Source organism: Sciurus carolinensis, chromosome 11, assembly GCF_902686445.1.
Source record: "Sciurus carolinensis chromosome 11, mSciCar1.2, whole genome shotgun sequence".
Lineage (NCBI taxonomy): Eukaryota > Metazoa > Chordata > Mammalia > Rodentia > Sciuridae > Sciurus > Sciurus carolinensis.
Genome location: NC_062223.1, coordinates 13,535,625 through 13,559,916, shown reverse-complemented (window position 1 = coordinate 13,559,916; position 24,292 = coordinate 13,535,625). Strand labels below are relative to the sequence as shown.

General features: G+C 56.0%; 1 protein-coding gene across 3 annotated transcripts; it reads left to right on the top strand.

The window, feature by feature from the left end:
- The first annotated feature begins 16,865 nt into the window (after window positions 1-16,865).
- Ppp1r32 (protein phosphatase 1 regulatory subunit 32) lies at window positions 16,866-24,289 on the top strand. 3 transcript variants are annotated; one of them, XM_047518516.1, is made up of 14 exons: window positions 16,866-16,959; window positions 17,405-17,541; window positions 17,819-17,936; window positions 18,184-18,337; window positions 19,289-19,417; window positions 19,892-19,955; window positions 20,317-20,429; window positions 20,842-20,901; window positions 21,018-21,104; window positions 21,295-21,408; window positions 21,502-21,596; window positions 23,272-23,436; window positions 23,908-23,990; window positions 24,185-24,289. In XM_047518516.1, exons 2-13 carry the CDS (start codon window positions 17,433-17,435, stop codon window positions 23,975-23,977), a joined length of 1,278 nt encoding a protein of 425 aa, XP_047374472.1. In that variant the 5' UTR covers window positions 16,866-16,959; window positions 17,405-17,432; the 3' UTR covers window positions 23,978-23,990; window positions 24,185-24,289. The 3 variants fall into 3 exon arrangements, with proteins under 3 accessions (XP_047374472.1, XP_047374471.1, XP_047374470.1); XM_047518515.1 differs by having other exon boundaries at window positions 16,922-17,055; XM_047518514.1 differs by lacking the exon at window positions 16,866-16,959 and adding an exon at window positions 16,971-17,059.
- The last annotated feature ends 3 nt before the right edge of the window (window positions 24,290-24,292 follow it).

Here is a 24,292-nt window from a genome sequence, read left to right as displayed (position 1 = left end):
CTTATACTTGCTGGAAAAGGAGGCTGGTGGCATTGGGCTGCTTGCCAGACACAGGAAGGATGTGGTGGGACAGCGTGAAGGCAGGCAGTGGCCTCCAGGGCCCTGCACTAGGCGCACGCGCCGCACTGCCTGTGAACACCCCCTACCCTCTTTGGCCCAGGCCCTCTCACCCCGGATCTCGTCTTGGTCCCTGGGAGGCTGCTGGTGCAGGTGACTCACAAACCACCTCGTGCCTTCCTGTAGGACCGCAGGGCCACGACCTTCACAGACAGTGTCACAGTCTCAGTGACTCCCGACTTCACTCCTGGAACCGTCCAAGGAGGACACGTGCAGCTGAGCTCCCCCAGGGGTGGTTGAAGTTCAGACTTCCTTTGGATCTGGGGGAAGCCAGAGGGAAGGGTTCAAATCCTACCATGCTTCTTCCTCACCCCAGGCAGCAGAGACGAGGCCTGGTGCCTTCGGGGTCTTCCTGTCGCTTGCTGACTGTCCCTCGGAGCGGGAGGAGGCTGGCTGTCAGACGTGTGCATGGGAGCGTAGGAACCTTGCTCCTGGGTTCCTCAGTCTGCTCATCCTTCCTGCAGCCTTGAGCTGACACTTTTGCCGACACTCAGCACTGGTTCCTCTGAGGCCCAAGGTTCTGAGGTCACCCGCCCCATGAGCAGGACCCTCGTGACCCGTTTGTCTTGACTCCCATCCCTCTGCAGGGTCCGCAGAGGTTTTAATAGATGGCGCATTAGATGCTGCGTTTCCAGGTTAAGCAGAAACAGGCCGTGGGCTAGGTCCAAACAGGAAAAGTGCTGCTCCGAAATCTAATTTGAAAGATAGGCTGTAATGGCTTTCGCTAGACGCTGGGGAGGGAGATCGCCTCTGTCTGTCCTTGAGGCACTCGCTGCTTAGTCTTCCGTGCTTTATTTCATTGATTGCCAAGCCAGTGCTCCACCCTGTGCCAGACGCAGCAGACAGATCAATGAGATTCGGCTCATGCCCCAGGGACGCTGAAGACGGGGTAAGTGAATGGAAGGCAAGGGAGGATTTGTCCACGTGTCTTAGACGCGGAGCCCGGAGAGACGGCAGAAGGACATCTAGCCTTGGCAGGGAGGCCTGTGGGAATGTAGCTACCAGGCCATGGAGCGCTGAGCCGTCTACCTTTAGTCTCATAGAAGTAACTTCTCTTGTCCTTAATTTACCCTCACCAGGCAATTTGATAGTGGTCTAGTAGATTCTCTGTGGGTTTTTTGCAGTGTTGGGGATAAACCCAGAGCCTCGCATGAGCTAAGCGAGCACTCAGCCCGGTCCTCTGACAGATTCTCACCCCATGTCCACGCCCTTTGCCTCAGATCTTTGCTGGGGTCAGCTGTGACCTTGCATTGTCCCGCAGGGTGGCAGTGATCATGAAGTGCTGGCCCTAGCTCTTGTATCTCTGCCACCACCTGTAAACCTGCTTAGGCTCCACATCTGAAGAATGAGAGCCACATCCAAGTCAACTCAATTCCCTCAACCAAAGACGGCCAACAAGTAAGCAGGCCTGGCCAAGACCAAGAGAAGCAGCCAAACTCTGTCCAAATTGCCAACACACAGATTCAGGTTGTTATTTTATGCCACCAAGTTTTGGGATAATTTGTTACACAGCATCATTGTAGCAATTGGTAACTGATACAGATGGTAACGGGGTTTCCCATGTAGAATTGCTTATAGAGGAGAAAAGTCATTTACTGGCCAGGATGAATGAATATTCAACCCCTAGACAGGTGAACCTCCCTTCTTAATTTTTTTTTTTTTTTTTTTGGGTACTAGGGATTGAACCCAGGCAGTTAACCACCAAGTCACATCCCCATCCCTTTTTATTTTTCATTTTGTCCCTAGTGCCTAGTGACATCACATAATGCCTAAAATGTGCTCCTAATAACTAATAAAAAATCAGTCAGCTGGTGGATCAGTCTGATTTCAGAGCTCGGAGGAAACCTTTCTGATAGCTGGGCTATGGGCCTGCAGGTCTCAGGGGCCTGTTGGGCTTCCTGCTGGGATGAGCTTATTTTTCCCCTCTCCAGTTACAAGGGTTCAGTGTGCCTGAAGGACCCCAGCTTTCCAGGTGGCTGGATGCCCCCCACCCAGGAGAAGGCTTTTCATCATTAGACCTGCATTGCTCAGCAAAGGGCAGGGTTCCTGGTCTGTCCAGGCTTCCAAAGACCCAGGATGCTAAGAAAAGCCAACTCCCAGCCCCAGGTGCACTATGGGAAATTGTTGCTGCCTCACTGGGCCTGGGGCCCCGGGCTTGGGGGTCTGTCCAGCCCTGCTGAGGGTGGGCGTGACATTTCTCAGGAGGAGGATGGCAGGAGAACCAAAATAGCCGGGCGCTGTGTCTGGGGGAGCGTGTTCTGGCTCCCTCTGCCTCGGACTCCCCATTCAATGACAGGGGCCTCCTTAGGCCTCACCTGCTGCCCCGCCCCAACTCGGTCGCAGACTTCCTGCCCCAGCTCTGGCCTCCGGACTAGGAGTATTCCGGGCCCTCCTCAGGGAAGCAGGTGCCACTTCCGGAGGCCCCCAGCACGTTCCCCCTGCTTGACCCCATTCAGACTCAAGGCCTCCCTTCACAGGAAATTGTATCAACCCATTTCCACCCTTGGAGTCTCAGAGGGGCTTGTCCCAGGTCACGCAGCTAGGAGGGATCGGGATCCGGACTTCAATCCAGCTTCAGTAGAACTCGTTCTTGCCAATCTCCTCTTTCCCACGCTTACCCAGCTCATTTGTCACCTTGTTCCCGTCTGTACTAATCCTTCCTTCCTCCTTCCTTCCTCCCATGCCTCGGGAGGCGGCTACTCTACAACTGAGCTTCATGCCCGGCTCTTTTCAAATTTTATTTTGAGACAGGATCTGGCTAAATTGCAGAGGCTGGCCTCAAACTTGAGATCCTCCTGCCTCAGCCTCATGAGTCACTAGATGTACAGGCGTGTGCCACTGTACCTGGCTACTTACCTATTTAAAATTAAGTTCCTTTTTTATTTAAATGAATACATTTAAAAGGAAACTTTATATACAACTGTTAATGGAAAAATCACATCAATAGTGTCTCCTACATTAGAAAGATAACTCCAAATACAAATGTTTTTGAAGTTTTTGTAGCATTTTATTGTAAAATATCAAACATATAGCAAAGTTGTTTTCCAGAGAAACACTTGTCGAGCTACCATCTAGATTCCACCCTTAACTTTCTACTCCATTGGTGCAAACTCCTGTCAGTCCATCTTTCCATCCTCCTCTCCCCTCATTGGCCCATCTCCTCTGCCTACTTTTTGGTGAATTCCAAAGCAAATTACATACACCAGAATTCTTACCCTAAATGTTTTGAATTGCATACTATTAACTTGACTTTGATATTTATTTAAAGTTTCTTCTTTTACTATAAAATGTATATACAATGAAATGCACTTTCTTTTCTTTCTTTCCTTTTCTTCTTCTTTCTTTCTTGTGGTATCAGAGATGGAACCAGGGCCTTGTCTGTGATAGGCAACTACTCCACCACTGAGCTGTTCCCCCAGCCCTGGAATCCACAAATCTACAAATCTTACATACATGTTTGCTGGGGTTTTTGTTTGTTAGTTTGTTTTTTGTGGTGGGGATTGAACCCAGGGACACTTAACCACTGAGTCACATCCCCAACACTTTTTATATTTTATTTGGAGACAGAGTCTCATTAAGTTGCTGAGGCTGGCTTTGAACTTGAGATCTCCCTGCCTTAGACTCCCAAGCGAATGTTTGCTGACTTTTGACAGATGCTCAGAGGTTAAGTGCTCCTGGATCTAATCCCTTGTTCAAAAAAAAAAAAAAAAAACCAGAAATTATCATCACCTCTGGAAGTTTCCTCATGCTCCTGCTTAATGAATTCCCATACCATGCCTGTCCCAGCCCTAGGCAGCCATTCTCTGATTTTTTGCCCCCATGAATGACTTTTGTCTAGAATTGCAGACAGATAGAACTGTACACTATGTACTCTTTTTTTTTTTTTGATACCAGGGATTGAACTCAAGGGCACTCAACCACTGAGTCACATCTTCAGTCCTATTTCATAGTTTTTTAAATTTAGAGACAGAGTCTCACTGAGTTGCTTAGTGCCTCGCTTTTGCTGAGGCTGGTTTGGAACTTTGGATCCTCCTGTCTCAGCCTCCGGAGCTGCTGGGATTACAGGCATACGCCACCACCCCTGACAGTATATACTCTTTCATGTTTGCCTGCTTCCACATGGAGAAATGTTTTTGAGACTGAATCATGTCCCTGCATGCATCAGTAATTTGTTTATTATTGAGTGGTACACGTTCCATTGTATGACACCGCTACGTTCGCTCTCCATTCTCCTACTGATGGATAACTGAGCTGTTTCTAATTTGGGGTTACAAGTAACTCTTTTTGTGAATCGGTTCTACCACTGAGCTACAACTCCAGCCCTTAACAATAGCTTTTGAAGAGCCAAAGTTTTAAACCTTGATAAAGTCCATCTGTTGCTTTTTTTCTTGTTTGTTGCTTTTTGTGACCCAAGTTATGAAGATATCTTTATAACTCAAGTGAATTTTTGGATATTGTGTGGGGTTTGGTTGAGATTCTTTTTTTTTCCTGATATAGATGCCCAGTTATTCCAACATCATTTAGTTTAAAAACTTCTTTTCACATTGGGTTCCTCGGCATCTTTGTCAAAAACTATATCTGACATTGTAAAAACAAACATAAAGTAGCAAAAACAATGTTATGAAATTGAAATAAAATTAAAATAAAATGTTTCCATGAACATTAAGTGTGAATAAAAATAATCTAGTTGAGTTACAAAAATGTGCATATAAAAGTGAGTTCCTAGAGTCGATGTGCACCTGTAGTCCCACCTGCCTGGGAGTCAGGGCAGGAGGATCACTTGAATCCAGAGTCCAAGGTCAGTCTGGACAACATAGGAAGACCCCCATCTCACAAAAACAAAAAATTCCTCAGGGAGGAAAGTGGGGCTGCTGGTGGATCGTGTACATCCAAGGAGACTCCGGGGACATTCAGGATGGTGGAGTAGAGGAAGGCTACATTCCTAGTCTCTCCGTGGCTTGGGATTCAAGCAGCTGGGTGCTGCTTCTCAGCGACGTGAGGCCACACTTTGAAGGACCAGAGGGCACATGGAGAGAAGACAGAGGCCACCCATGTCCCAAGCTATAGGGGCCCCACCAGCTAAGGACTCAGATGTGAATGAGGACCTGGTAGACCACCAAGCCCCAGGAATGTGCCCAAACCCTAAGAACAAACCAGTCAACACACAGAAGTGGGAAAAATAAGAAACATTTATGTTTTAAGCCACAAGGTTTTGAGTGGTTTGCTATAGATGAAAATGTAACTGAGCAAGGAAAGTCCTATAGTGACGTGCATCCCCTTTAGGATGTCACTACACTTGTTATCAAATGGCATGAATGTTTATCCTTGTGATGATGTAAAATAATAAGTACATGTAACAAAAAATAAAAGGAGACTCCATTAATATTATTTACATCTAAAGTGAAGATAAAATTCTCCGTCGAAATGCAATTCTCTTTTTAAATCCTGATATTAGCAAGCGTTGGCAAGGCCAAAGCCATATGCATGTAGGTGGAAAAAGCACAAGATTTTAATTGCCTGCTTTAATACAAGTATTAATCCATTTGCCGCATAAAAATGGTTGTCAAAGCCAGGAGCAGCAGCACACACCTATAATCCGAGCTACTCGGGAGGCCGAGGCAGGAGGATCGCTCATTTGAGGCCTGCCTGGGCAACTTAGGGAGACACTGTCTCAAAAATAAAAAGGGCTGGGGTGCAGATCAGTGGTCAGCGTCAATGTCTAAAAGTAATGTTTTGTTTCAATGATTAGTATGTCGATTCATTGATGGAAAATGCATACCAGAGATCCCTGTGGTCCACTTCGTCCGCTGACAGCGTGGCAGGAGGCTGGGGGGCTGGGATCCTGGGTCGCGTGGGGCTCTGGTGCTCTGGTCAGTGACAGGAAGGAGGCCAAGACGACACCTCCTTCTCCCGCTTTTGCCCAAGGAGGCCTCCCTTCCCGACACCGATTGCGGTGTGGAGCATGCTGCTGATTTATCCCGTTTGCTTCTCATGGTGAAAGATAGAAGCCCGCTTGTCATCTCCACTTTAACGGAGCAACAGAGGGACCAGGGAGTGGACAAGTGGTGTGGCTTGTCCAAGGTGGCCAGCGGGGGTGGGACGAGCCAGAGGCTCCGTGGCCACCCTCCAGACCCTCACTCCGTTGCCTCCTCGTAAGAAGAGGGCTTTGTGTGCCGGTTAGTTGAGATGACCGTGTCCATCATGCAGCTATTCAAATATATATCTTCAACATTTTTAAAAGTTGTTTTCCTATCCCCTCTTCGGACAGCGGGGCCCACGCCCCCTTTGGGTGCACTGCGCTGCTCTCTGGGGCCTGCGACCTGCATCCTGCCATCAGCCTTTCCTCAGGCCCCCACCCCAGGCCACAGCAGCCAGCGCCCTCTGATCTCTGTGCTCCTGCTGGACCGCAGGGCCAGCCCCTCACTGTCCCTAGTGGTGGTAGCAATGCTACCACTTATTAAATCTGGCCTTCGGCTATCAAACCAAAACGGGTGCAGCTGGAGGGTGAGCATCCCTGGGCATTTCCTCCAAGAACTATCAGAGACAGAAGCAGGAAGCGACTTTTTCAGATCTGTTCCTTAGCAAGCGTGTCTGGCAGGCTTCTGGGAAAGGCATTCCCGGTGGAGGGAGGTGTACAGGCAAAGGCAAGGAGGGGAGACGTTCAGGGCTCCTGGAGAGTCAAACTGTTGGGCTGATGAGGCCAGAGCGGGGTATCTGGTGGGAAAGGTTAGGTTGCGGCTTGGAAGAGGAGATGGCAGATTTCATGGGTTGTGCTGACTTTTGCACTTCATGCTAAAATAAAATACTTCTGTTAGTCAGTTTTCCATTGCTATAACAAAATAACTGTGATCATTACTTATAAAGAGAAAAGGTTATTTTGGCTCACAGTTTCAGAGGTTCCAGTCCAAGGTCAGGAGACCCATTGTCCGATGGGGGAGCTGGGTGGCAATGGCAGGAACGAGTGCTGGAGCACACTGCTCACCTCGTGGTCAGGAAGCAAAAAAGAATGAGGAAGAGGTCAGGGTTCCACAGTCCCCCTCAAGGACACGCCCTCAATGACCTCAGGACTCACAAAGTCCCTCTTCCTAAAGGTCCCTAGTGCCTCCCAGTAGACGCACTCCGGGGACCAGGGTCTTAACACAGGGACATTTCGGGGGCTTTCAGCACGCACACTGTAGTGATAATGATATTTAAAGCTTGCGATGCCCAGGGCGGAGGCGTAGCTCCGTGGCAGAGCGCTCGCCTAGCGTTCGCCAGGCCCGGGGTTCGATCCCCAGTACCGCTCAATCCATCAGTCAGTACATAAATAAGTAAGTTAAACTATACACAAAAGTCAGAAATGGCTCAGTCGGCCTGTGGCCACCACAAGTCTCTTTCTTTCCCACGCGTCTCATGGGGGCTGATTGACACCTCGCGGCCCCACTGCAGGCCTCGCCCTGGCGGAGCAGCGACGCCGGGAGCAGCCGTCAGTCCGTTCGGCCTGGATCTCAGCCCCTGGTCTCTTCCGAGGCAAAGTCGGACCGCCACGGTCTGAGCGGGTCATAAATATCGGAAGTCCACCTGGCTCGCGGCTCTGGGGACTGAGGAGCCAGCTCCTGGCGAGGCCCACGGCGCTGGGTCATGCCACGGCGGGGCAGGTGAGCGCTGGGGACAGGGAGGAGCACGTCAGCTAGAAGCCACTAGGGCCCCGCCTCGCCCCTCACCCAGCCCTGCTTGCTCCCAAAGGCCCCGCCTCCAAGCGCCACCAAGAGAGGCACTTGGGGACCACGTTTTCAACAGAGTTGACTTTGCCACAAGTCCAACGGCAGGGCTGCTGCGGGCTTGGTTCCTGCTGAGGGCTCTCCTCCTGGCTTGCAGAGGGACCTTCTGCTGTCCCCCCGAGATGGAGAGGGAGAACGAGGGAGGCCTCTGCTGTCTCTTCCTCTTTCATAAGGACGCAGCCCCGTCACCCTTACGACTTCATTTGATCAAAATCAGCTCCACAAAGACCCTCTGGGACAGTCCCGCTGGCGGCCGGGGCTGCCACGCCTCCACTGGCTGTGGGGTGGAGTTCTGGAGGGTCATTCCCTAGCAAGGACGTGCTCGGCTTACAAGTGACACCTTTCACTCACTACTGACTGGCCAGGGCCAGGGACCCCGCCCCAAGGAAGCCAGGAAGCACAGGCCACCCCCAGCCCCTGGTAGAGACGTGGAGACAGGGTGCTGATTTCCACCACCGCAAGGACAAGTATTTCTGAACCTGTCCCAAATGCAGGCACTGCCCTGCATGCTCCCGTGGGCCAGGCACTGGGCACCAACCAGGTTTTAAATGAGGAAATGGCCTGGTCAGAGATCTGCCTGACCAGAAGTGAAGCGCCATGATGGGTAAGACTGAGACCCCAGCACTGAGCTTTGGCCCCATCGCTAACGTGCTGTGTGGCCCTAAGCAAGTATCTACGCGTCTCTGAGCTCCTGTGTCTACATTTATAAAACAAAGACACTACTCTCAGCACACCTTTTCCACGAAGCCCGTAAAACTGACCTGGCATCATATGGGAGCCAAGCGTGCAGGTTTCAGAATCAGCCAGTCCTGGGTTTGAATCTTGGTCTGCTGCTTTTTTTCTTTTTTTTTGGCCCCTGTGGTCCGGAGCAGGTGGGGGCGGTTGGGCGCGAAGCACTGACCACGTGTGCTAAGCAGACATTACGTAGCATGAACGGGAATTGGAGCTGAGGCCAGTTCTCTCTCATGAACAGGCTTGTACAGACTGTCACCTTCCCGGGTCCCCGGGCCAGCGTGGCGAGATTATTTATGTCCTCCATGCTCCTACTGCAAGCTCCGTTTGGGAGAGGGCTGTGTGGGGCATTCCGCTCCGTCCCCTGCTTCAGCACGGATCCCCTAAATGCCCCTAAATGCTAACTGAGTGCCTCATGGGCCAGCGGGGTGACGTATGTGGAGGTTTTTCCCAGGGCTGCCTCTGCCGGGTCCCAGACCAGGCCAGTCTGTTTCTAAAGGAGGCCATTCAGGAGGCCCAGCAAGCAAAGGGGAGTGTCGTGAGTGTTTTATGGGATTTCCTCTGACATCCCACACTCACCACGCTTTCTGGAAGCTTCTTCTCCCTGCTACGTGCGATATGGCTTCTGTCTTTCTCCTAGACAGATGCATCGTCGGCCAGACCAGACGATGGCCAGGACGACACCCCAAGTCTCAGCGGCAACAGAACGAGGTTAGCCTCTCGCTGCGCCAAGTCCGGGGTGAGCCGGGCGGCTCCCGAGGACAGCTCCCGCACCTGGGGACTCGGGGACTCGGCAGCCTCGGCAGCTGCCACCCACGGGGGTGAGACTGTGACGTGTGCCATTTCGCACAGCCCTTTGGCCAGAGCTGGCCGTGTGGCCTTGCTGAACTGCAGGGGCCCTGGGAAGCACGGGTCTCGCTGGCCCTTGTCCGGGAAGAGGGAATCTGATCTGGCTGAGCCCTGGAAGTCGCCACAGCCTGCTCTCCTGGTCTCCAAATCCTGCCTTTGGTTCCTTCTGCTTCCGACCTGAGGAGAGCAGGGGTGATGGGCAGCCCCAGCCTCCAGCCCAGGGTCTCCTGGGTCTCAGGGGCTTAAGAAGCAAGGCTGATCACTCTCAGTTGTGAGTGCACGGAGGTCTCTCTAGCAGGTCCAGATGTGTCCCCACTTTTATTTGGGGGGCAGTTTAACCGGGGATTGAACTCAGGGGCACTGGACCACCGAGCCACATCCCCAGCCCTATTTTGTATTTTATTTAGAGATAGGGTTTCACTGAGTTGCTTAGCACCTCGTTTTCGCCGAGGCTGACTTTGAACTCTCGATCCTCCTGCCTCAGCCTCCCGAGCTACTGGGATTGCAGGTGCGCGCCACTGCGCCTGGCCAGATGTGCCCCTCTTGATTCAGAGATGGATGGACTTAAAAGGCAAGTCATCAATTCTGCCCACACACTCAGCACACCCAGGCAGAGACAGGGTAACCCCAGCAAAGGCATCCCGCCGGCCGCTTGGTGGGGGTGGGGAGGTCCGTCTGCTCGAGGAGTGCTCCACCACCCAGAGGTGCTTCCTTCCCATGATGCTCCCTGCTCACACCTGAAGTGTGGATTGTGTGCTCTGCCTCCAGGAGAGCTGTGTGGACAGCTCAGTCCACTTCCTGCCCCTGAAAGTTTTAAGTCTCAGAGTCACAGACTTTAAAAGACCAGGCTCATCATTTTCTTTCCATTACTGTTCTCAAAACTTTGGTAGTCTCCTCATCTGCTTCCAGTAAGTTCCCTATGCCAGAGTGTGATAGTTAATTTTATGTGTCAACTTGCCTGGGCATGGGGTGCCCAGATATTTGATTGACTGTTACTCAGGTATTTCTGCGAGGGTATATTAAGACGAGGTTAACATTTAAATTGGTAAACAGAATAAAGCACATTGCCTTCCCTAATGTGGTGGGGCTCATCCAATCAGTGCAGGGCCTGAATAGAGGCGAAAGGCTGAACTTGCTCTCTGAGAGGGAATTCTCCCATTGGGCTTCTTCATTTTTTTTTTTTTTTTTTTTTGGTACCAGGGATTGAACTCAAGGGTGCTTAACCACTGAGCCATATAACCAGCCTTTTTTATTTTTTATATATTTTTTATTTTGAGACAGGTCTTACTAAGTTGCTGAGGCTGGCTTTGGACTTGCTATCCTCCTGCCTCAGCCTCCAGAGCTGCTGGGATTACAGGCGGCAGGTGCCATTGCGCCTGGCTCACCTATCTGCCTCTGGCGGGGACGTTGGTTCTTTCCCTGCCTTCAGATGCAAGCTGAAAGCTGAGCTCTTCTGGTCTGGAGGGCTACGCTCTCAGCCCACCCGATTCTCAGGCCTTTGGACTAGACTTGAACTAAGCCATCAGCTCCCCTGGCTTCCAGCTTGCCAGCCGATTCACTCTGAAGGTCATGAAGCTCTTGGGACTTGCCAGCCTCCAGAACAGTACGAGTCAATTCCTTACGATCAACCAGTCAGCGTGTGTGCGTGAGCGTGAGCGCGCGTGTGCACAGCAATCGATATTTCTCAGAAGGCTGCTAATATAAAAAGCCACATCCTAATTTCATTCCCAAGAGGTTCTAAACTCCTCGTTGCTCTGCTTACTCCACAGTAACAAACAAAACCCCAAAACCGACCTCAGGGGCATCAGCAGCAGCTGCACGCCAACCGTTGCAGGCACGGGGCCCTCCAGGGAGCCCCGCTCCGCACAGAGGTGGCCAGGCCATCATCCCTTCCATCCCTCCAGGGGGTCTCTGCCCGCAGAGTGGGAACCTCATGCCCGTCCCACGACCTCTCTCTGCAATTCCTGTCTCGGTACATGGGCCAGAACCTGCCCCGTGGCCCCTCTGTCCTGGGCTTCTGGCTGCTCTCTGCTGAGAGTCCCCGAGTCACCTGAGGGTGGGGTGAGTTTTGTTTTCTGCCCCATCTCACGCCCTCTTCTGCAGGAGTCGTGAATTTTTAAATCTTGTGCAAGATCAACAAGTTCACCCGGAGGAGACAGTGAAAGAACAGAACGGGCAGAGGCAGAACAGCCAGGGAGCCAGCCCAGTACAGTGGGAGTGTCCACGGGGGGAGCAGCCAGCCTGGACGGTGGAAGGTGGGGGGGAGAGGGAGAGGGAGGGGGAGAGGGAGAGGGAGAGGGAGAGAGAGGGAGAGAGAGAGAGGGAGAGAGAGGGAGAGGGAGAGGGAGAGGGAGGGGGAGAGGGAGAGGGAGAGGGAGGGAGAGGGAGAGGGAGAGGGAGAGGGAGGGGGAGAGGGAGAGGGAGAGAGAGGGAGAGAGAGAGAGGGAGAGAGAGGGAGAGGGAGAGAGAGGGAGGGAGAGGGAGAGGGAGAAGTGGAGGGAGGGAGAGGGAGAGGGAGAGGTGGAGGGAGAGGGAGAGAGAGGGAGGGAGAGGGAGAGGGAGAGGGGAGGGAGAGGGAGAGGTGGAGGGAGAGAGAGGGAGAGGGAGAGGGAGAGGGAGGGGGAGAGGAGAGGGAGAGGTGGAGGGAGGGAGAGGGAGAGGGAGAGGGAGAGGGAGAGGTGGAGGGAGGGAGAGGGAGAGGGAGAGGGAGAGGGAGAGGTGGAGGGAGGGAGAGGGAGAGGGAGAGATAGGGAGGGAGGGGGAGAGGGAGACAGAGGGAGGGTGGCCGGAGGGAGAGTGGACTTAGGCCTTAGACTGATGCGGGGTGGTGACATCACAGTGAACAGAGCCCCCGAAGTGCTTCCTAGAGGTGCCAGGCCTCGCTGAGGCCCACTAAGCTAGTCACAGTGCAAAACAACAGTGGCCCTGTCGCTGGCTCCCTGGACCTGATCTGCCCTCCCAGCCTCATCCGGCTGCCCGTGGCCCCCAGTGCCCACGTGCAGACGCGACCCTGAGCATCTCCTCAGTCCACTCCCACCCCGGCCCAGGGAGCCCCCGTCCTCATTACGGGGAGGAAGGGAGGTGCCAGGGAGCCAGGCCTCCCCCCTGGCCACCCGACTCTGGGGGCCCCAGTCAGCCCCTCCCGCAGGAGCCCCTCGGGCCGGCCACCACGGATAGCTGGGTGGTCACAGCCCAGAGGTGCCTGAGGGGGCGAGGGTGTCAGGCGACCTCAGAAGAATCAGTGTCCCCATCGGCAGAACGAGGGGCCGATGTACTCTGTCCCAAGGACGCTGTGTCCTCCAGGGGTACAAGCTGGCCTGGCTGGGAGACACTGCCCGTGCAGCGGGTCCCAGAGGGCCAGGCCGAGTGTGGGCTGGGTCAGCGGACGCCCCGCGGATGCCCCTCCACACTCCTCCGTAACAGGCCCAGGGAAGGACCTGGGAAGGGGTGGGCTGGGTCCTGCTATCTCACAGGCTGTGTGGGGAGGGGAGAAGAGGCCAGGAGCCAGCCCTCACTTCAGTACTTGTTTGAAGAAGGAGTCTCAAGGCCTCAAGGCCAAACAACACAACCCAAACTAAAAGCAAACAAGCCAAATCCTATTCTGGCTCAACTGACTCTCTTAACAAATAGCAGGACCAGAGAGGGGCTGTTAGTTAAGAAAGGTCACACAGCACTCTGTGCCAGGATCAGACCTCAAACCAAAAGGTGACTTCAGCTCGCCCAACACGAGCATCTAGGCCTTTCCTGGGTCAACACCCGATCCTATCCAACCGCCATCTCATCCCCCGACTACCTCCTTGCCTCCAGGCCAGCCAGGAAACATTCCTCCTTGTGCTTGCCTCAATCTCAAGAGTATAAGAAAGTCCCCACTCTGACAGCAGCGGCCTCCCAGTCTCCACCCGCCAGCTGCATCCCAGGGGCCTGCTTCCCGGTCTCAAGCATCTCAGCCAATCTGGAGGATTTCAAGTCTTTTCTTCTATGGGATTTTTGCCCAGCAGTGCCTGGCACAGACCAAGGAGCTGGGCATGGGAGAGATCACGGGAAGGATGGGTTTTTAAAAAGGATTTAAAAAACTGCCACTGAAGGTCAGATTTTGAAAACAACTAGGAGAAACTTCAGCTTAACCTATGAAGCCATATCGAAGTGGTCAGCAGCATGGGCTTTGGAGCCAGACTGCCTGGTTCAAATAGCGGGCCCTCCTCTTACTAGCTGTGTGACTCTGGGCAAGTCACACCCTCTCTCTGTGTCTTATTTCCTTCATTTGTAAAATGGAGATGCTGGTCCTACCCACCACATGGGAGTGTGATGAGATTTAAACGGGGGAGGGCTTAGACAGTGCCTGGCACCCGGTGAGCCCCTAGTGAGCCTGCTATTATTAACATCCTGTGAAGCTTCGCTTGAATGCTTCTTGGGACAGGGAACTCACTCCCCAAGGGCAGCCTATTTTCTGTTTGGTGTGTTAGGCAGCTTTTCCCTCCATTAAGCTGATCTGTCTCTTCCGGACAAGAGCCCCAGTCTGCCCTCTGAGATGGCCATAAAGATAGACATCAAGAGAGCATTGTGGTGCACGCCTGTAATCCCAATGGCTCAGGAGGCTGAGGCAGGAGGATCACGAGTTCAAAGCCAGCCTCAGCAAAAGCGAGGTGCCAAGCAACTCAGTGAGGTCCTGTCTCTAAATAAAATACAAAAAAGGGCTGGGGATGCGTCTCAGTGGTAAAGCACCCCTGGGTTCAACCCCTGGTACCAAAAAAATAAATAAAGATAAAAATAAAAAGATAGTCAGCCAAACAGATCAACATCCACTCAGGGCGTGCTCGCTCACCTGCTCCAGGAAGCTGCAGCCCACACAGCCCAGAGCCCGGACGCCTGGGTCAGTTCAGGACTCAGGGTGATGCATTCTGGCCTTCGGGGACCTGACCCCATTGGTCCGGGCTAAGGTGTCCCCTCACTGCGTCCCTAAGCTTTGACCCTAGGCTCCAGAGGGGAGGCAGGTACTGGTGTGTTAGCCCATCTCCTTACAGGAGGGAAATGAGTCCGGCTCACTGGACTGGGAAGATCTAGAAAGGAGAAGGAAGTCACCTGTCTGGTCAGGACAGGCCATCCCTTTGAAAAATGGACCAAGTGGCGTTGGAGCTCTCTGCTGCTGTCCCCGCACCTGACAGAGAGCTTAACAGCATGTTCCAGCAGGCAGAGCAGATGCCGGAGCCGAGCTGGGATGGGATCCCAGCTCCACTTCTTCCGGCCTGTGAGGCCCAGGCAGTCTCCTCATAGGTCAAAGGTCAAAATGACACCCCGCACAGAGGAAGTGTTTGATAAACGGGGACAGTTAAGGGACAGTGGAGTGGGGTGGGCCCTGATTTTCCAGCGTACCCTCAAGTCTGGAAGGACCGTGTGTAGTCTTCCTTCGCTGCCCGAACTGAGGCCCACGGTGAGAAGCCTGAAAGTTACCCAGCATTTGGATACCGGGGATGGGCATCCAAGTGGGCAGCCCCTGGGCTCCTGCTCCCTGCGGGCCTTGCGCCTTCTGCTCTGGAGAGTGGGTTTGTGGGTGTGCGGGGTTGAGTGGGGCCACCGAGTCGCCTGCCCCGCCTTATCAAGACAGCATCTGAGGCATATCCTGCAGTTCCCAATTATGGCCACTGGGTGTCGCCACACAGCAAAAAAACCCAGGTTGCGGCCGGACCTCTGAGAGCTTAGACTGGGCGGGCAGGCCGCTCCTTGAACTCCCGCCCAAGCGCTTGTCAGCTCCAGCAGCCCAAGAAAAATTTCTTCTCTGCCCCTTCAGCCCCGCTAACAGGGAACATGGCCACAGCCTCCTGGGGGCTGCTTCTCCCTGCAAAGCCTGCCTCTCCCCACTACAGCCTTCATAGGACCATGCTCGGGCCCCCATCTTGCCCCTTGCTGGCTCTCCCTGTCCTGCACAGGGTATTTCAAAGCCGTCAGTGACCCTGCCAAGTAGGCTTGTTACTCCCTGTCTACACGTGCCCAGAGACAAAAATACCCCGCAGCACAAGCAGGTTCTGAGCGCTTTCTTTCAGCACACTCCCCCCCCCCCCAGCTGTGTCTGGGATCCCCTGAGCCTGTGAGCTCCCTGAGGCCAGGGCCCTGTCTGTCACCCCCGGGCCCCACTCTGCCTAGCAGGCAGGGATCCTCAGGGCGCCTGTCCCTAACTCTTAGATGGCACTCAGGTGCATGCCGGGTGCTGGGCTAGATGCTTCCTTTGGGCTGCAACCAGAGGGTAGATCCCATCATTACTCTCTGTCTCCAGGATGGGAAATGGAGGTACAATCTGTACCCACACTCCACTGATAGAAATTAAAGTGACAATATAATCAGTTATACTAAAAATAAAGGAAGGACATATTTAAGACTCCGGGTCTCCTAATTACATTAGTACATTTTCTAGTATTTATAGTGCCTTCGAGGTTGCTCATGTCTGTTGGATCAGTACAGCCAAAATACTATATCCGGTCAAGTCAGCTTCACAAGCCCCTGTTCAATGAAATTAGCCTCAGTGGGAGTATTGACACCCCAGAAATTATTAGCACCTGCTACAAATCAGGGCCCCCCTCGCCTCCCAGAGATCTAATTGTTGCATTTATAAGCCTGCAAGCCAACTTGAGGCAAAGGCTGTGGCGATCTTGGAACCACAGCCTGCAGGAAGGTTCTGCAATCACCTCCACTCACCTCGGCCTCGTTAATCTGCCAACAGCCCCAGGGAAGTGGGTGCAGTCACATCCTTGGTTAAGATGGGGAAGTGGGGGCGTCGGGAAGATAATAAGCACCTCATCAAAGTTGACAGATCGGGTTTGAACCACGCTTTTAAATGGCTGCTGTGGTTTGTGGGCCTGACGGTAAGTACCCAGTTCACAGGGCGGTTTGGGGGACTGCACGAGGTAATGTGTGTAAAAGGGCTTAGCCCAGATCTGGCTCCCAGCGGAACGTAGTAAACATTAATTTACCGCGAAGCCTAAGAGTGGGATCCAGGCACGCCCACGCCTGCCTCTCAGCTGGGTTATTTTCTGATGGCGAGATCTCTGGCCCGCCAAGCCACTCTGCCCGTCTACGATCCGTGTTCTCCCTGTGAAAACAGGGATAATAATAGCTACCTGGAGGAGCCGTGTGGAGGATGGAGATAAAGGATGTAAAGTGTCTGGCAAGAAGTGGGCACTCAATAATGGGAGTGATTGTTTGGGATTATCTTTTATTTCTTGTCAAACTCTTCCTGGCCTGGTGCAGGAGGCTGGAGATGGGGCCTTGTCCTAAGGAGGTGGGACCCGGCCTGGGCAGCCCCTGGCCTTCTCCTCCTGGCCCAGTCAGCCCCTCAGTGGGCCCTGGCCCTAGAAGGGCTTCAGAGGCTGGGAACACTGTTGCTAGGCGCTGGTTGCTAGGAAACCCTCTGTTACTCCTGGCTTGGCCAACGCTAGGAGGGCCCGGCCTCTCCAGAGCGGCTCCTGCCTCCTGTGGCCTCTGTGGACCTCAGAACCACTGCGAAGGGCAGGTGAGGGTGGGGCCCGCTGCTGCTTGCGCCAGGAGAGCAGGGCCAACTTCCAGTGGATGGTGGGCAAGGCCAGGGAGCTGAAGGGGAGACCAGGAGGTAGGTGGGTCTGGGAGTGAGTCTCGGAGCTGGGGTGGCCCAGGGTTCCCTGGTGGGAGCTCTGGGTAGTGGTTCAGATCGGGGCCCCGAGTCACAGGCCCCAGGTCTGACTCCTGGCTCGACCACCTATGATGTGCCAGTCCTTCATTACTTAGGACCTGTTTCCTGGCTTGTGAAATGGGAATAGGAAGAGTTGATAATTAGGCGTTGGGAAGACGCATCTTTTCCTCCATTTGGGGTATGGGTTTCGGGAATGGACGGAGGCCCGGGGGAAGGGGTCGGCTCTGTGGGGCGCAACTGTCTTCCCATCTGGACTTGGGACTGACGAGGGCGCCTGCTTCCTTCCTAGGCCCCCGGGGGCCCTGCCCTACAGCATCATGATGGGGAAACTCCCTTTGGGGGTTGTGTCTCCTTATGTGAAGATGAGCTCGGGGGGCTGCACGGACCCCCTGAAATTCTACGCCACCAGCTACTGCACAGCCTACGGTGAGCAGGAGCCTCTCCCGGACATTGGGCAGGAAGTCAGAGGCCCTCAGAGAGGAACAGCCCTGTGGGCGGGTCGCACTGCAGAGCCCTCCACCCTGAACTGGTCCACTTCCGGAACCCTCCGAGGACCCTTCCTGGTTTAGCCTTGTCATTCTGTGATTCTGCCACACTGGCCTGGCCACACCCCGTCTGCTCCTTCTGCTGCCCTCACAGACCCGAAGGGCCAGGCTTCCCCGTCAGAGCGGCCCTGCTCACCTGTAGTCCTGTCCCCTCGCAGGTCGGGAGGAATTCAAGCCCCGGATGGGCAGCCATGTAGGCACAGGTTACAAATCAAACTACCGGCCTCCGGTCTCCTACCAGCCCCACCTGGATGCCCTGGACAACTCGGCCATGGGGTGCGTCTGCCCGACTCCCTCGCTCCCATTCCTGCCCCATTGGACCTGAGCTCTTGGGAATGTCAGAGCAAACCGGACCAACTCTGGGCTCGGAGGACGGAACTTGGGCTTGCCTGGCCAAAACCCGGTGCCCAGCTTGGGGTGGGTGGAGGAGGGGGGAAGCTTCTGGGCATAAGCAACGCAGCCTCCGAAGGATGAAAGCAGGTGGCCTTGGGGGTCCTAGCTTCTGCTCCTGTCCCCCTGTCAGGGAACAAGTCCGGAACAATTTCCAGTCCGTGACCAGTCAGAGTTACGGTCCCCTGGAGGTGCCCGACGGCACGCAGCCGCTACCCTGGAACATGTACCAGACCACCTCCAGCTACGGGCGCGAGAAGCCCAGCGAGGGCCTCCTCACTAAGGAGGTCAGTGCCAGGCCGAGGCCAGGGGAGGGCGGAGCTCCCAGCGGAGACCCCCACAGGGCTGGGCAGCTGGACCCCGGAGGCCTTCCAGAAGGCAGGGACAGCACGCCAAGGCTTGGTCAAGGCTGAACTGTGGGGCATGGAGGAGCCAGGGGAGGGAGGGTCCCCAGCCCCAGCCCCGCCAGCCCACCACACCTCCACCTCCACCTCCCTGCCTGTCCCTCTCCCCATCCCACCTCTATCCTGTCACCTCCAGCAGCCCCTCCACACGTCCAAGCCCCATCACCACCTCGTCATCTTCGCCCACATGCTTTGTGTCTAGAGTCACGGTACCACTGTTCTTGTCACCAGCAAGGCCACCTACACCCGAGCAGACACTTATCCACTCATCCATCCACCAATCCATCCCCGTCATCGCTATGGCGTGCGTGTGTGCGCGTGTATGTGTGTGTGTGTGTGTGTGTGTGTGCGCGCGCGCGCGCGCATGGAGCACCGGCCTCCCTTGTGGGAGGCAAGCCTCTGCCCCCGAGCCACACCTCCAGCCCTGAGCATCTCTTCTTATTTGAAGGTGATAAGATTGGGGTATGTGGGGGATCCAGCAGGGGAGTAGGGAGGAAGCAGGAGGGAAGGAGTTGGGAAAGAGCGTAGTACCTGACCCGGGAAAGACCTGAGGGACGCTAGTGCTTCTCCAGTTGCAGCCATCTGCGGGAAGTGTTCCGGGCAGTGCCAAAGCAGGGGCAAAGGCCCTGTGGGCTGCTGTCGGAGTGCGGGACTCAGTGAGTGTGATAGTCATTCTGAGGGCTCTGAGCCAAGGAAGGGCATCTGGCTCATTGTCAAGGGGCCCTTCCGGTTGCGGGCAGGAACTCTGCAGGTGTCAGAGGCAGAATCAGGGTCAGGAAGGTGGTGGCCATCCCTTCACCTGCCCAGGAAGGTCATTGGTGCCCCCTCCTCCAGGTCAGGAAGGTCCATTTTGACACCCAGGATCACGGAGCCCAGTCTATCACGGGGCTGGAGCCCAGGGACATTCCCTTGCTCCACCAGCAGCAAGCCAAGGGCTCGCCAGAGTGGGAGAACTCTCGCTACGTGAGTGGACGGCCCGCCTCGGGCAAGGGGCGGGGGAGGAGGTGGCGTCCCTCCTGCCCGCTGCAGAGGAGCGCTCTCTGGTCACCCACAGACCGGGCACAATGTGGGCTCAGGCACCAAGAGACAAAGGATGAGTGACTCCAAAACGGCATCACAGTTATGACCCCGGCTTCCCTTCTCTCCCCACTGAGCCCTTCAGCCACCCTCCTCCCCAAACAGCCTCCCTGCCTCTGGGTGTCCCGGGGCTCATTGCAGGAGTCCAGGGTGGTGTGTGACTTAGTATTCACTGCAGCAGGGGGACTCTCGGACACCATGATGTGCTGCCAGGGAGATTTGTGTCCCATGAGCGATACATGCCCTCCCCTCCCAGGCCCACTGGGAGCACAGATAACCCAAGAGCTACCGCCATCACCGCCCCATGCCACCGTGCCCTGGTCTTCCTTGTGTCCCCCATTGTCCCACCCTGTGTTCCAGGGCCCACGCTTCATGACTTCTGAGTACAATTCCAAGTACCTCAAGGAGCCGTCCATCCAGCCAGGTATGCCTGTGTCTGAACCAAACTGTCCCCAACCCACCTCCATCCCCCACCTCCAGGAGACACCCTCCCAGGGGGACCTGGGCTTAGGTCTCAGAAGTCACCAGTAGAAGAAAGAAGAAATACAGGTGGCTTGAGCAGGTCCCCCCGAGGCTGACCTCAGTGTCCTGGGCCTGACCAGAGCTGGCTCCTGGCCTCAGCGCAGTCCCTTCCCTCTGCCCTCCTCTCTTGGTCTCTGGATGGACCCCAGAGGTCATGGACCTCAGCTTCCTCCGTCCTCAGCCTCCTTCTGCTGGAATTTGAACCTCAGAGACCACGTGGGTGGAGAAGGTGGCCCGGGCAGCATGGGGACCTGTCTTTCCAGATCTCTTGCAGAAGAAATCAATCGGTGCCAAGGAGGAGACTGGCTTCACAGAGGACTCCATCAAAAGCCCTATAGTCTTCCAGCCACCCTCCCAGGTGGTCCCTGGGGACCCTGTGAGTTCCCTGGGCCCCCGCCAGGGTCTCGGGGTGATGGAAGCCCACCCGTCCTTGGGTTTCTAGTTTGTCAAAAAACGTGAGCCGCAGCCCTCTGTTCCAACCCAAGGCGCAGGAGCCTGGGTGGAATCCTCCGCCCGGTCCAACCCCCAGCTCATACATGAGGAGACTGAGGTCCCAGGTGAAAGGGCACAGCCAGGGCCACTCAGTTCAGACAAGAACCTGGCCCAGGGACGCGCACTCCCCCTTTTTCTCCCTCCCCAAACTTTTGCCTTTCCTCGGTTGTCCCAGTGATCCCCGTTGGTGTCGAGTCTTCCTGTATGTTTGGCACAGTGGGGACGAGGAGGCTGAGTGGGTGGGGACAGGGCCGGCTTCCTGTGCTGGGCTGACGCTCCTCCTGTGGCCCCTCCAGGTCCTCCTCCCAAACCGGAGTGTCACCAAGTCGGACTTCCTCCCAATGACTCACCCTCACGTAAGCGGCGCTGAGGGAGTTCAGGGACACCTGTGGGGACAGTTAGGTGTGGCTCCAGGGAGGTGCGGAGGGACAGTCACACTCCGCCGTGCCCACAGCTGCTCTGCTCTCTCCAGGGAAGTGAGTACCTGCCGGTGCTGTCCAGAGGTTCTGAGCGCGAGACGGGCTACAGCAGAGTGAATGAGAGGACTCTGAACCCCAGAGTGAGTGACAGGCAGGGCGGTTTCTCGGAGGAGCCGCCGCTTGGGCCAGGCGGTGGAGAATGGGAAGAACTGGGCTCTTTAGAGAGCAGAGGAAGGGCCTCGGGGGCGGAGGCTAGGGCCCACCCTCCCTCCCGCCTTGCTGCCCCAGCTGGCCACCCCAGTCTCCCTTCTGTGGCCCTGCCCTCTGCAGGTGCCCCCACCCAGCCCAGAACCCAGCAGCATGAGCCACCGCCAATTCCAGCCCCCGCAGCGGCTGCAACAGACCAACGTTGCCCTGCTTGGCCGCGAGACTGTGGGGAACAAGGTGAGGCTGGCTCCCCAGCCCACGCCCTCCCAGTCCCCGTCCCCACCCCAGCTCTCCAGACCTGACAGCTCCCCGTCTCCCCCTCTTGTTCAGGAGCCCACGGGGTACAGCCTTAACAACCCCGCCTATGTCCGGAGCTCCTATGACCCAGACAGGGATAACCGGTACCTGACCACCTACAACCAAGGGTGAGGCCCCCCTCCCAGCCCAAAGCAGAAACCCATTTGACAGACTGGAAGACTGGGGCTGGGACAGGCAGTGAGCTCACAGCCTTGGGGAGAAGACCAACACTGAATTAGCGCAGGCTCTGCTAGACGCACGCCCTGAGCCAAGCATTCAGGAGCTGGGGTGGGGAGGGGCAGTGGGGTGGGGGGACTGGCAGCCTGTAACGGGGATGTCATGAGGCCGGCTGTCCCATGGCGAAACTCTAGAAAACAGCATAAAGCACACGGCTCAGAATTTTCCCAGCCAAAGGGCAAGAGAGTGGGGGTGTTTGCACCCCACGTCTACGGGTCCCTTGTTAAGGCAGCGGGAACGTCAGACACTAGATGTCTCCTTGTTCAGGTGAAGCGGTTCTAGCAACACGAGGGTAGCTCCCTGAGAGCTGTAGAGCAGGACCGTGGAGGGCTGGCTGGTGGGCATGGGAGGGGTCAGCAGGAAGAGCAGCACCTACATCCAGTGCCTGGCAGGTGGGCTTGGGCCCCCGGGGCAGGTAAGCTCTGCGTTGTCCCGGAGAGAGGCATCAGCAGGGGCGTCCAGGAGAGGAGGTGGTCCTGGCGCTATGGGGAGCCTCAGGGCCAGCACTGGACATGGAGGGCATTTGCAGGCGTGGAATAAAGGAAGTGTAATTTAGGGGACAAAATCCTCCGAGCCCGGAAATCTGAGTCCCTCACGGTGTCCAGATTCTTACTGTCCCCCGAACTCCTCAGTATTCCAAGGTGCCTTGACCTTCCCTGTCCTCTCGGGCTCCCCTCTCCGGACCCCTGCTCCACTCCCAAGTCCCCCTCTTCCCCGCTCCTCAACCCACCTCTCCTGCCTCCTGCTCGGGACACCTCTCGGAATCCATTCATTTCAGATTCTTCCGGAGCCCTGGGTGCCAGGCAACGTCCTTGTTAGGGTGGGAGCAGGAGGAGGAGGGTCAGGAGGGGTGGGGGACCGGGCACTGCCAGCTGCAAAGAGGTGAGGGCCGCGGGCAGCTTCAGCAAGTATGGGCGCTGAGCGGACAACCCTGCACGCAGACCAGAGACCGAGCTGCAAGCTCTGGCTAAACCCGCCCTTAGGGACCAGACCCTGAGCTCAGATTTGGAGCAAATGGCTGCTTTAGTTCCCAAGGAGTCCAGCGGGAGGGGCAGAGGTTCACACAGGGTATCGCGAGACCACTATGTCCCTGCCTGTCCTGAGGTGAACATCCCCCTCCCGAGGACCCAGCAGCCCCCAGCCACACCCGCTGGGGCTGGGCCCTTCCCCTGTCCACCTGCCTGGCCACTTCCTGAGCACCTGCCAGTCCACACTGGTGTGCCTGGAGTCCCTCCCCCTCCTGCAAGGCGGTCATCATTGATTTCCACGTTGACCTGTCTGCACCCCCTCTTCGTGAGCTCAGGGGCAGGGCCTGATCCCCTCAGAGCTCTGGTGGAAGGAGAGCAGGACACCAAGGGAAGGAGAGCAGGCCATCCCCACCCCAGATTGGGAGGGCAGGCTTCCTGAGTGAGAGTTGTCCAAGGAGACAAGGGCTTTGAGTGACCAGGCACAGGGGACACAGGCAAAGGCAAGGAGGCCAGAGGGATCTGAGGGCCAAGATTCCTGAAGAGAGGCTGTGGAAGCGGGTAGAGGCCAGCGGAAGGCCAACGACCCCCTGCCTTCTAGGTACTTTGAAAACATCCCCAAGGGGCTGGACCGGGAAGGCTGGACTCGAGGTGGCATCCAGCCCCAGAAGATGGGAGGCTATGCCCTCAACCAGTCAGTCTCCCGCATGGAGGCCACTCCCAGCCCCACAGAGAGCCTGCGGCGCCTGCACCCCCATGTGGGAAGGTAGCACCCCAATCCCAGTTCTATCACCTCTTCCCCTCCTCACATCCCAGCCAGCCGCGGGCAGCTCCAGGCCTACCCCTGCTCTGTCGTCTGTCTGTCCCTCTGAGAGGCCGTTTCCTTGGACTGGCCTCTATCCCAGCTTCTCTGGCCTCTGTCTTCCTGCCCCCCCGGGCTGCTCCTGCCCAGTGACTTGCTCTGCTCCCCACCGCCCCTGCCTTCCCCTTGGAGGCAGCAGAGGATGGATCCAAAGATGGATGGACTGTGGATCTGCCTCTCCCTGACTCCTCTTTGCTCAGTTCCTCAAAACCCATGCTTTCGCAACAAAGGCCGGGCTTGGCAGGCGAGGAGTGTTTGTGGCTTGGCTGCCCTGACTCAGGCCTGGCGTTGCTCGCGGGCTCCCAGGGAGGAGCCGGCAAAGAGAAGGTCCAGGCCCCGCTGGCCCCTCTCCCCCACTGTCCTCTCTCCCTACAGAACCTTGACCTCAGTTGACCCCTTCTATCGCGACACACCTCACAGCAGCCGCTACATGGCTTCCAGCTGAGCCAGAGGCCCAGGTAAGGGGCGGAGCTACCTGCACCTCTCCCTGCGAGGGGGGCCCTGCAGGCCAGCCCACCACCCAAGCCTGGGTCAAGCAACCTTCCTGGGACCAGAGCCCTGATGGGGTGGGCAGTCAGGGGCCTCCCAGGGGACAGGCCTCGCTGAGAACACCCAGGCCCTCACTGGGGCCACGCCTGCTCTTTCCTCCCAGGTTTACGGACCCCACAGGACAGAAGCCAAGTCTCTGTCCCCATTCCCACCCCTCCCCCACAGTGCCTCCCGAGCTACTTTCCTGATGAAATAAAGAACACTGAACAGA

Excerpts from the sequence above, each read along its gene's own strand:
- Ppp1r32 (XM_047518514.1), top strand. The coding sequence starts at position 17,016 with ATGGTGGGCAAGGCCAGGGAGCTGAAGGGGAGACCAGGAGGTAG. Across the intron at positions 17,060-17,404 it reads AAGGGGAGACCAGGAGGTAG|GCCCCCGGGGGCCCTGCCCT; the intron begins GTGGGTCTGGGA and ends CTTCCTTCCTAG. Across the intron at positions 20,902-21,017 it reads TCCCAATGACTCACCCTCAC|GGAAGTGAGTACCTGCCGGT; the intron begins GTAAGCGGCGCT and ends TGCTCTCTCCAG.